The 12,061-nt window shown below is 46.1% G+C and overlaps 1 protein-coding gene across 1 annotated transcript in view; it reads right to left on the reverse strand.

The window, feature by feature from the left end:
• Positions 1-12,061, reverse strand: part of LOC132404804 (uncharacterized) — a 184,829-nt gene that overhangs the window by 61,182 nt on the left and 111,586 nt on the right. Inside the window, exons 39-42 of the mRNA XM_059989308.1 lie at positions 10,983-11,142; positions 10,648-10,757; positions 8,943-9,102; positions 7,951-8,057 (exon numbers count right to left, since the gene is read on the reverse strand). Of these exons, the coding sequence (XP_059845291.1) occupies positions 7,951-8,057; positions 8,943-9,102; positions 10,648-10,757; positions 10,983-11,142 (537 nt within the window). The remainder of the gene's footprint in view (positions 1-7,950; positions 8,058-8,942; positions 9,103-10,647; positions 10,758-10,982; positions 11,143-12,061) is intronic.

Below are 12,061 nucleotides of genomic sequence, written 5' to 3' on the forward strand. Positions count from 1 at the left end.
ACAGCCTCACCCTCAGTGCAGCACAGGGCACAGTAAATGTTATTGTGGTGAACTACATATACCTGTCTGGAAACGCCCCTCTGCTGACTGCTCCTGTGGCTCCTCCCACTGACCCCGGTATAAAGGCGATTGGAGGCACTGCTCCTCCCTCAGTCTCCAGGATGTTGTGTGGTCGTTCCTTGCAGCTAATAAAAGCCTATCGTTCGCTTCCCGTCTCCGAGAGTTATTGATGCATCAATTTTATTAGCTGTAATTTTTAAGACATGGAGAGCATGTTACGACCGGATAAATTGGACATTGATCCTCAAGGTCCCGAAGCAGCTATTGCCTTTGAACTCTGGCTTGCATGCTTCCAATCGTACCTGGAAGAGATTCCTGTGACTGAGCCTACTGTCATGCACAGAGTTCTCCTCTCCAGAGTCAGTCCGTGGCTGTACTCCCTCATCAGAGACCTGCCAACCTACCAAGGGGCACTGGACACCCTGAAAGGGCAGTAAAAGCGGCCGGTGAACACCGTCTACGCAAGACATCACTTAGCGACGTGGCGGCAGCGGGCCAGAGAGTCGAGCGCTGAGATTGTTCGGGCCCTACAGACGCTCGTGCGGGCCTGCGACTGCTGGGGACTGACGGCAGAACAGCATGCGGAGCTCCTAGTGAGAGACGCCTTCGTTACGGGGATCAGGTCAGTGTACGTGCACCAGCGGCTGCTGGAACATGCCGATCTTACCTTACAGTCGGCGATCGAGCTGGCCAACATGCTGGAGGCTGCTCTGCACAACGCTGATGCTGTCCAGCCGCGCGATCTCCTGCTGGCCCCATGGACGCCACAGACCCCGCCACCCACCAGCGAATCGACTTCGGCTGCTGCCACTCGCGAGTCTGTGAACTCCCCGCAACCCTCCGGTGAATCGACCACGGCTGCTGCCAGTCACAAGTCCGCACAGAGTTACTTCTTTGGACTCCAAAAGTACCCCCAAAAACGCTGCCCGGCCCGAGAAGCTACCTGCTCCAGCTGCGGCAAGAAGGGCCACTTCGCCAAGGCCTGGAAGTCTAAACCACGAGCGGGGTCGAGGAGCGCCACGTGCGAGGCATGGGGGTCACCATCTTGGTCGCCGCCATCTTGCGAGGCATGGGGGTCACCATCTTGGTCGCCGCCATCTTGCCTGCCCGCCTCCGACCCAGGGGTGCTTACCGGCCACCGAGACGGCAGTTCAACCCTGGCCTCCGTGACCCTCGACCAAAGCGCCCCACACCAGCTTGCAAGGTCAATGGTGGACATCCTGGTGGAGGGGCACAGGACTAGCTGCCTGTTTGACACGGGCAGCACTGAGAGTTTTATTGACCCGGACACAGTGCAACGCTGCGGACTTGTGACATGGCCGGTAAGCCAGAGGGTCACTTTGGCTTCTGGATCGCATTCCACAGACATCCGGGGGGGGTGCGTTGTGGAGCGACATTGGTGGTGCAGGGCACAGAATATTGGGACTTTACGTTACTGGTCATGCCTCAACTGTGTGCCCCTGTGCTATTGGGGCTCGACTTCCAGAGCCACCTGAAAAGTGTGACTATGACATATGACGGGCCCCTCCCACCAATCACTGTCAGAACTCCTCAGTTTTGTGGGACTTTGTCACTTACCCCACTACTGACCACACACACACACCGACCCACACATCCCACCCAGCACCATGCCGACAGCCGCGCTACTGACACCACTTGCAGCCTCTCCACCCTCCAGATCCCTCCCCCACTGCTGTTCGCCAACCTGACCCCCAAATGTAAACCTGCGGCAACTAAAAGCAGGAGGTACAGCGCGGGGGACAGGGCCTTCATTCAGTCAGAGGTGCAGCGGCTGCTCAGGGAGGGGATCATTGAGCCAAGCACAAGTCCTTGGAGGGCCCAGGTGGTTGTTGTTTGGACTGGGCAGAAAGATAGGATGGTCATGGACTATAGTCAAACCATCAATAGGTTCACACAGCTTGATGCGTACCCCCTACCCCGCATCGTGGATATGGTCAACCAGATAGCTCAGTACAAGGTGTACTCGACCATAGACCTGAAATCCGCTTACCATCCACCCGGAGGACAGCCCCTACACCGCCTTCGAGGTGGGCGGCAGGCTCTATCTCTTCCTGCATGTCCCCTTCGGTGTCACAAATGGTGTCTTTGTCTTCCAGAAGGAAATTGACCGGATGGTGGACCAGTGCCAACTGAAAGCCACATTCCCATATCTGGCTAACATCACCATCTGTGGTCACGACTGGCAGGATCACGATGCCAACCTCCAACGATTTTTCCAAGCAGCCAAAGCTCTTGACCTTACCTATAACAGGAACAAGTGTGTGTTCTGAACCACCCGACTTGCTATCCTTGGGTATGTCGTGGAGAACGGAGTCATTGGCCCTGATCCCGACCGTATGCGCCCCCTGTTGGAACTCCCTCTTCCCACCACTCTCAGAGCCCTCAGACGGTGCCTGGGCTTCTTTTCCTATTATGCCCAATGGGTCCCCCATTACACAGACAAGGCCCGCCCCCTGGTCAAGTCCACCACATTTCCCCTCTCAGCCGAGGCCCGTGCGGCCTTCAGCTGCATTAAAGGGGACATTGCCAAAGCAACGATGCATGCGGTGGACGAGACCATTCCCTTCCAAGTAGAGAGTGACACCTCCGACTTCGCACTGGCTGCTACCCTCAATCAGGCAGGCAGGCCAGTAGCATTCTTTTCTCGTACCCTTCAGGTCCCTGAAATTCGGCACTCCGCGTTGCAGAAAGAAGCCCAGGCCATAGTGGAAGCTATTAGGCACTGGAGGCACTATCTCGCCGGCAAAAGATTCACCTTGCTGACCAACCAGTGCTCAGTTGCGTTCATGTTCAGCAACCAACAGCAGGGCAAAATCAAAAATGATAAAATTTTGCGGTAGAGAATAGAACTCTCCACCTACAGCAATGACATCCTGTACCGGCCTGGAAGGCTCAATGAGCCCCCTGATGCCCTATCCCGGGGAGCGTGTGCCAGCGTGCAGCTCAACCAGCTATACGCCCTCCATGCAGATCTTTGCCACCCGGGGGTCACCCGATTTTACCATTTCGTGAAAGCCCGGAACCTGCCATACTCCCTTGAGGACATCAGGACGATGACCAGGGGCTGCCAAGTCTGCGCTGAGGGCAAACCGCACGTCTACCGTCCTGAAAAGGCGCAACTTATCAAGGCCACCCACCCCCTTGAGGGACTGAGTATCGACTTTAAGGGCACCCTTCCCTCCACCGACCACAATGTCTACTTTCTCAACATTATCGACAAGTACTTGCGGTTCCCCTTTGCCATCCCCTGCCCGGATACCAATGCCACATCCGTCATAAAAGCCCTGCGCCAGCTCTTCACTCTGTTCGGATATCCCTGCTATATCCACAGTGATAGAGGGTCCTCCTTTATGAGTGACGAGCTGTGCTAGTGCCTGCTGACTAGGGGTATTGCTACTAGTCGGACCATGAGTTATAATCCCCGGGGAAATGGACAGGTAGAGAGGGAGAATGCCACAGTGTGGAAGGCCACACTCTTAGCCCTTAAGTCAAAGGGATTGCCAGTCCCTCGATGGCAGGAGATCCTCCTCGAGGCACTCCACTCCATCCGCTCCCTGTTATGTACGTCCACCAATGCCACCCCTCACAAGCGCCTATTCTCTTTTCCCAGGAAGTCTGCCACTGGGACCACCCTACCAGCTTGACTGACATCCCCAGGGCCAGTGCTGCTCCGGAAACATGTGAGGAGCAATAAATACTCCCCGCTGGTCAAGAGGGTTCACCTTCTACATGCGAACCCCCAGTATGCCCACGTGGTCTTACTTGATGGGTGGGAGGACACGGTCTCCATCCACGACCTGGCGCCCGCAGGAGCAGCAGACCCCTATCCCGAACACTCCAGAAGTGACTATGAGCCCTGTACCCACCGATGTATATACCTACGAGACACCACACACACCAAACCCTACACAGACTCCTCACGACGCTCCCATGCCGGCGCCACGCACACACATGAGGGATTACTGATGCCTAATGGGCTGACATCTCAAGTCAGGCCGGAACCTGCACAACCTCCATCTCCGGTGCAATCACCACCGGCAATGGTGTAATCACCACCGGTGCTACGTAGATCACAGCGACAGATTCGACAGCCTGATAGACTTAACCTGTAAATATACTTGTAAGAAACTTCGCCCCATAGGGACTCTCTTTCGAAATAAAGTGGGGGGGGTGAATGTGGTGAACTACATATACCTGTCTGGACACGCCCCTCTGCTGACTGCTCCTGTGGCTCCTCCCACAGACCCCTGTATGAAGGCGATTGGAGGCACTGCTCCTCCCTCAGTCTCCAGGATGTTGTGTGGTTGTTTCTTGCAGCTAATAGAAGTCTATTGTTTGCCTCCCGTCTCCAAGAGTTATTGATGGTGCATCAGTTACTGAGCCCGGAGCAGCCAGTGCAGGCCCACAGCCTCACCCTCAGTGCAGCGCAGGGCACAGTAAGTGTCATGGAGCAGCAAGTAGAACCTCTTGTTCCAACAGCCTGCCTTTTCAATCCATCCAGCTCGGAGTTCAAATCGTCCAAATGTGGGGTCATTCCTCACACTAGGACCCAGGCCCTGTAGCATCAATACGCTCTGAACCTGGACCCCGCTGCCACATTTCAGCTCATACCCGACCTTTCCAAAATCAGCCTGGCGCTTAGATCAACTCAATCTCACTCTCGGTTTAGGTTGACAGGCTCCCAATCTACCTCTCCTCCTTTCCTCCATTCCACACACTCCCACTGTCTGCAAAGTGCCTTGACTCACTCTCACCTGTACACTTCAACCTTTGAGTCAGGCTCACTTTCGCTTGCCTCTTCCTTGTTTGCAGTGTTTTTTTACCACAATTTTTTTAACAGAAATAGTGTTACTAATAAAATACTTACTTGTATTTCTAGTTTTGGGAACTGGCAGTAAGTTATCACTTCCCTTCAGCAGTGCCATCTTAGAGCAGAAGATTTGAAGATAATGTGGAGGCATTAGTAGCGATCTTTCAAGGATTATTAAATCCTGAACAGCTGGTAAATTGCAAATATCACTCCACTCTTTAAGGGCAGTAAAAGACAGACAATCATATGCCACTTAGCCTGATTTCAATGATTAGAAAGGTGTTAGAGTTTATTATTAAGGTTGAGGTTTCAAGTATTTGGAGATAAATGATAAAACTGGCCGAAGTCGACATGGTTTCCTGAAAGGGGAATCTTGCCTGACAAATCTGTTGGAATTCTTTGAGGAAATAGCAGACAGGATAGACAAAGAAGCGTCAGTGAACACTGTTTACATGAATTTTCAAAAGGCTTTTGACAAAGTGCCGCACATGAGACTGCTGAACCAGCTAAGAGCCCATGGCATTTTAGGAAAGATACTCGCATGGATAGAAGATTGGCAGGAGGAAAATAGTGGGAATAAAGGGGGCTTTTACGGGACATTGATAGGATGCAAAACTGGGCTGAGAAGTAGCAGATGGAGTTCAACCCAGATAAGTGTGAAGTGGTTCATTCTGGTCGGTCAAATATGATGGCAGAACGTAGTATTAATGGTAAGACTCTTGGCAGTGTGGAGGATCAGAGGGATCTTGGGGGCTGGGTCCATAGGACACCCAAAGCTGCTACACAGGTTGACTCTGTGGTTAAGAAAGCATATAGTGTATTGGCCTTCATCAATCATGGGATTGAGTTTAAGAGCCAAGAGGTAATGCTGCAGCTATATAGGACCCTGATCAGACCCTACTTGAGGTACTATGCTCAATTTTAGTTGCCTCACTACAGGAAGAACGTGGAAACCATTGAAAGGGTGCAGAAGAGATATTGCCTGGATTGGGGAGCATGCCTTATGAGAATAGGTTGAGTGAACTCGGCCTTTTCTCCTTGGAGCGACCGAGGATGAGAGGTGACCTGATAGAGGTGGACAAGATAATGAGAGGTATTGATCGTGTGGATAGTGAGAGGCTTTTCCCTAGGGCTGAAATGGCTAGCACAAGAGGGCACAGTTTTAAGGTGCTTGGAAGCAGGTACAGAGGAGACGTCAGGGGTAAGTTTTTTATGCAGAGAGTGGTGATTGCGTAAAATGGGCTGGCGGCAGTGGTGGTGGAGGCAGAAACAATAGGATTCCTGGATGGCTACATCGAGCTTAGAAAAATAGAGGGCTATGGGTGAAGCCTAGGTAGTTCTAAGGTAGGACCATGTTCAGCACAGCTTCGTGGTTTGAAGGGCCTGCATTGTGCTGTATGTTTTCTGTGTTTCTGTGTTTCTATGTTTATTGGTTGATTGCCAGTGTCTAGTGGTGTTCCGCAGGAATTGGTGTTGCAACCGCCTCTTTTCATGTTCTATGTCAATGATTTGGATGACGGAATTGATGGCTTTCTGTTTGTGCCCAAGTTTGCAGACAATACAAGGTTAGGTGAAGGGGCAGGTGGTGTTGAGAAAGCAGGGAGGATTCAGAAGAACTTAGACAGAATGGGAGAATGGGCAAAAAAGTTGCAGATGGAATATAGTATTTGGAAGTGTATAATCATTCACTTTGGTAGAAGAAATAAAGGTGCAGACTATCTTCTAAATGGGGAGAAAATTCAGAGATCAGAGGTGCAAAGGACCTTGGGAATCCTCATGCTGGGATGGTAAGCTTGTAAAGGTTAACTTGCATGCTGAGTCGGTGGTAGGCTGGCAAATGCAATATTAGCATTCGCTTTGAGAGGACTAAAATATGAAAGCAAGGATGTAATGCTGAGGCTTTGAAGGGTACTGGTCAGACCATGTTCTGGAGCATTGTGAGCAGTTTTGAGCCCCTTATCGAAGAAAGTATGTGCTGGCATTGCAGAGGTTCCAAAGATGGTTCAAGAGCATGATCCCAGGAATTAAAGAGTTAACATATGAGCAGCATTTGATGACTCTGGGCCTGTACTGACTGGTTTTTAAAAGGATAAAGGGAGATTTAAATCTACGCAAGATTGCAAGGCCAAGATAGAGTGGACAAGGAGAGGAAGTTTCATATAGCTTGGGAGTGTAGGACCAGAGGGCACATCCTCAGAATACAAGGATGTCCCTTCAGAACCGAGATGAGTGAGAATTCCCACAGCCAGAGGGTGGTGAATCTATGGAATGCATTGCCACAGGCAAATACAGAGGCCCTGTTATTGTGTTTGTTTTCATGTTGATAGGTTCTTGATTTGTAAATGTGTCAAAGTTATGGGGAGAAGGCGAGAGAATGGGGTTGAGAGGAAAATCAGCCATGATCTAATAGTTGAGCAGAGTTGATGAGCCGAATGGCTTAATTCTGCTCCTGTACCACTGTATATGGTCATATGCCTGTATATGACTGAAGTGACATGTGACATGACTGAAGTGATTGTGGCATCCAACAACTGAGCCCGGGATCTCCTGTAAGTCCACAAAGTTTCACTTATTTAAGTGAAACTCTACATACAGCAATGAAAACGTAAATTCATTAAACCCACTCAGGGAAAACATACAGATCCCAACATATCAAACTTTCAACCAAATACAACTTCCTCCTCTAATCACCAGCTTCTGTCTTGACAATAAATCCCCAAGCTGAATATTCTTTTGGGGCATTGATAGCCTCTCAAAGCTACAATGTGTAAAACAGTATCTCTTGATTGAAGTGTCTGGGATTTCGCATTTCATGATACGCTACAGTATACAAGAGATAATACATTCTTTATTTGGGGCCTTAGACTCATTTCTTTGAATCTCATTCAGGCTGATCCATGTTGGACTAAATTAACTTGCAGATTCTTATCTTAGCTGGAGACTAATGATCTCTCCTCTCAAAATTTATTCCTACATTGCAATACATTATTTTACATGGAGGTAAGACAAGTAGCAGATAAAAACCAGAACTCAATACAACATGTCAATGTTTTACTTACAGTTATGCATGTTGCACAGTTTCAAAGAATACCCTGAGATAACATTCTGTAACTGTGTTTTAAGTGTTGGGTCCCCTTTCTCGTTCCTTTTAAGATAGCAATAAAATCTGAAACATAATTTGGGAAACAGCTTGTTAAATAATTTGAAGGTGTTTGTTGATCAGTACAGGGAGGATGTCAGAGGTAAGCAGTTTACAGAGAGTAGTGGGTGCATGGAACGTGTTGCCTGCAATGGTGATAGAGGCAGATACATTAGAAACATTTAAGCGCCTCTTACATAGGCATATGGATGATGAAAAATGGAAGGCAATATGGTACAGAAGGGTTAGATTGATCTTAAAGTAGTTTAAAAGGTTGGCACAGCATTGTGGGCTGAAGGGCCTTATTGCTCAGTGCTGTTCAATGTTCTATGCTCCAAGTTCTAAATACAGTGGGTTCTAGTTCATTGGGACACATCAGGGCGAGTACGTTTTAGCCCAATTAAGCAGCTGCCCCAATTAGCCAAAGCACTAACAAGCTGTGTTCAAATTCAAAAAGTTCCATTTATTACCAGAGAATGTATACAGTATACAACATGAAATACTTAGTCTTCGCAGACACCCATGAAAAATAGTATTCCAAAGGAATGAACAACAGAGACATGTTGGAACCCCAAAGCCCCCTCTCCCCCTCCCCTGCACCAGCAGCACCAATGCATAACCTCCTCCTCCCCACCCACCCACTGCAGCAAAAAGCATCTACACTCACCACCCACCAAGCAACAGCAAAGCCCCCAAAGACAGACGATGTTCTGCAGTCAACAAAAACTATCATTTACCCAACATGGCACAGGCTCTCTCTCACCAACAATGGACAGAATGTTTTCAGAATCTCACTCATAACCCTCAGCATAGCGGAACGCATGTTCTTTAGTGCCCTCAAACACCACCACATAAATTTCAGATAGATTTTTTGTATTTTGCTTAAATTTAAGAATGAAGTTATGAATTTACCTTCGTTGGTCCATGTTCCAATCGCTTGTCAAGTAGGTAAAAAACTGACAATTTTTATGCTCAGTACACAATTTTTGGCAGTAGTTAACATCTGGGGCAAGAACTGACTCAATATCATTTCCAGGAAAATCAACGTTCGCAGCCAGTTCATGGACACATCCTGAAATAAAATAAGATGAACTTATTTTGTATTTATTATCTGTAAATAAATGTTCATATTTGGACTAGTAAGGAATAACATCCAATTTTGATTTCCATAAATTCATCCGAACAGTTAACCTCATTACAATATATTTCAATATAACCCAAAATCTAAACCCATTTTAATGCCATCAAATATTCCAAACTATAGCATGGTCCATATTGGATCATCCACATTGCATCGTCGTGACAAACAACATTGGAATGCTGCTGACAATTAACAACACTCATCATTTTCTATCTTGAGGTTAATTTATCACAAATCCAGTGAATCTCAGTCATAGCGTCTTGGCTTCACCAAGAAGATGAAAGGTTGTTCTTGCTTTATGTTAACCACATGGATCAGGTCCAATGTCATTTCATCTCACGTTTTTACTCACTGAAGAAATTTTGAGGCCATTTTAATTGACTTTGAATCCATTTATTTCCAAAACAGATTTGTACTTACAGGAAAGGAAGCTTAGCATGGCCTTTCTCAATCAGCCTGTACATGTAACCTTGATGATCACGTGGAATGATGGAATCCATTCTCATTGTGCTCATTGTCAGAACTCTCCAGTGTATTTCTTCCTCAGGGTCCTTCCCCCAGAGGCCACAAACTTCTGCAATGCCTTTATGATTATCATTGAATTGACTTACACTAGTCATTCCCAACAGAATTATTGGCTATCTACAGTTGACATCTCAGTACACCCTGAACTTCTGTGTTCACTCACAGCAAGAGAGTAAAGTTCCATCCCAGCTTTACCTTCTGTCAAAGCAGAAGCAGAAATCTGATGAGAGCACATTTATCCACTCACTCTTGACTCAATCCCATTGTGCCTGAAGATACTACAAACCTTAGCGAGCCAAGGAGCTTTATATACCTCAGTATTCAAGCATTTAAAGGGACACACTGAACTGAATTCAAAAGGAGTAATGAATTAGATTTTTGTTTATTCTTCTTTGAATGTTTTCCATTCATGAAAAATAGATTAATATTCTTTAAATAGAACTACTAACTCATTTTAATATTGAAAACAATGTCAGTTATAAACATATTCATATGTTTAAAATGCTTAAAAATAAACATTACTATCGGTCACCATTTGCCATCATTGATTCTGCAATAACAGATGAGCTGTTTTAGTTACTGAAGTTTGAAAATGGCAGAATAAGAATCTCAAAGGATGGCATCACAAATACTATTTTAATTCAAGATATCGTCTGATTGATTTAATTGAGATCCATAATTTATTAGTTATGACAAATTCTTCAGTGCATTCTCTGAGTAATGAGTCAAAATGTTTATTATTAGTTTGCAGACACTGGCTATTTTATTTTATTACTAACTGCAGAAATTATACATGATGCATTATTCATCATTTTACTGCATTGCTTCCCACACTGTCTCAGCCATATTTGAAAAATTATCAGAATTAAACAGAGTAACAAAGAGAATTTGTATCATTAATTTCAGAATCACCGTTTTCACACTAAAGAGAGGAAAGTAAGTCTGACATACCTGTGTTATTGAACTCACATCTCCTCAAAGAGAATCCTGACATAACATCCGTAAGAACTGTTATTCTTGATGGAGTTCCTTTTTCATTGTTTTTGAGGTAACAAATGTAACTACAAACAATTAGAAAATCATTATATAGCTTGAATTCTTTACAAGATCACTAAGCCAATTTTGTTTTTGACCTAGGTGAATTAGTTCTGAAAGGTGTTTACTTATAGTGGAGATACTTGTTGAGCATGAAGAAATGACAATAAATCAAGAATCTGAGAAAACACTCCTCTATTTGAATGCTCTGATTATTTATTGCATTGCCAAATATTGGTTGATTGACTAACCGCTGTACTTCATTGTGAAATTCCTTTTTCACAAAGGTGAAAAACTGACAGTGAGGCTCCTCGGTACATTTACGCCGGCAACTGTGTTCATCCTCGACTACAGACTGATGGAAGTCATTCCCCGGAAAGTCCAGACCATCAAATATTTTAACATAACAAGCTGAAAAAAAGATATGAAGAGAAATTAATGATTGACCTGAAATTAATTAAAGTTATGAAATAAATGAAATCAATTAAGAAATAGTTCAAACGAATGACATTTTCTCATAATAACAGTTCTGCATACCCATTCAAAATATTAGGCTGAATCTGACCGCAATGATATCTGGGATTTTACACATTGATCACTATTGTCAAATGAGCACCCATCAATTTCTCCACTTGCTTAGTATAACATGGAAGTGTAAAATTTCCAGACAGTGATCCTGCACCCTTACCCCCCGAAAATCCTGAGTTTTCAGCCTTCCAGTTGATTTGCTCTTCAGCGTCTTGTAGACTTCACATCTTGTGGATGTTTAGGGCTGTCCAAATAGTAGAAGAGTGGCGTAGTGATTAGCACAACACTGTACTATTCAGCAACCCGGTTTCAATTCCTGCCACTGCCTGTAAGGAATTTGTGCATTCTCCCTGTTACTGCGTGGGTTTCCTCCTGGTGCTCCGGTTTCCTCCCACAGTCCAAAGGTGTACTTGTTGAAAGATGATTTGTTCGTTGTCAATTGTCCCACCATTTAGGTTGGGGTTAAATCGGGGGTTGCTGCATAGTGCAGCCATAGGATCAGAAGGGCCTATTCCATGCTGTATCTCAGTAACTAAATAAAAATAAAAGGAAAGCTCTTGCCAGAGAATGTCAAAGTGTTACAGTACTGTGCAGAAGTTTTAGGCACATATATATAGCTGGGATTGCTAAGACTTCCGCACGGTACTGAATTTGTCAACTTGGAGTGGAGAGCAAGTCTGTAAATCTGGCAGAAGCAAACGATGTTGGGAATGGTGAGGGTGCAGCAGCACAGGAAGGGCGCGGAACAGGTGGCAGAGAAGGAGTGCCAGGGCAGAGGGTGGTGCAGGTGCAGTCACACCCA

Source organism: Hypanus sabinus, chromosome 14 (genome assembly GCF_030144855.1).
Source record: "Hypanus sabinus isolate sHypSab1 chromosome 14, sHypSab1.hap1, whole genome shotgun sequence".
NCBI lineage: Eukaryota > Metazoa > Chordata > Chondrichthyes > Myliobatiformes > Dasyatidae > Hypanus > Hypanus sabinus.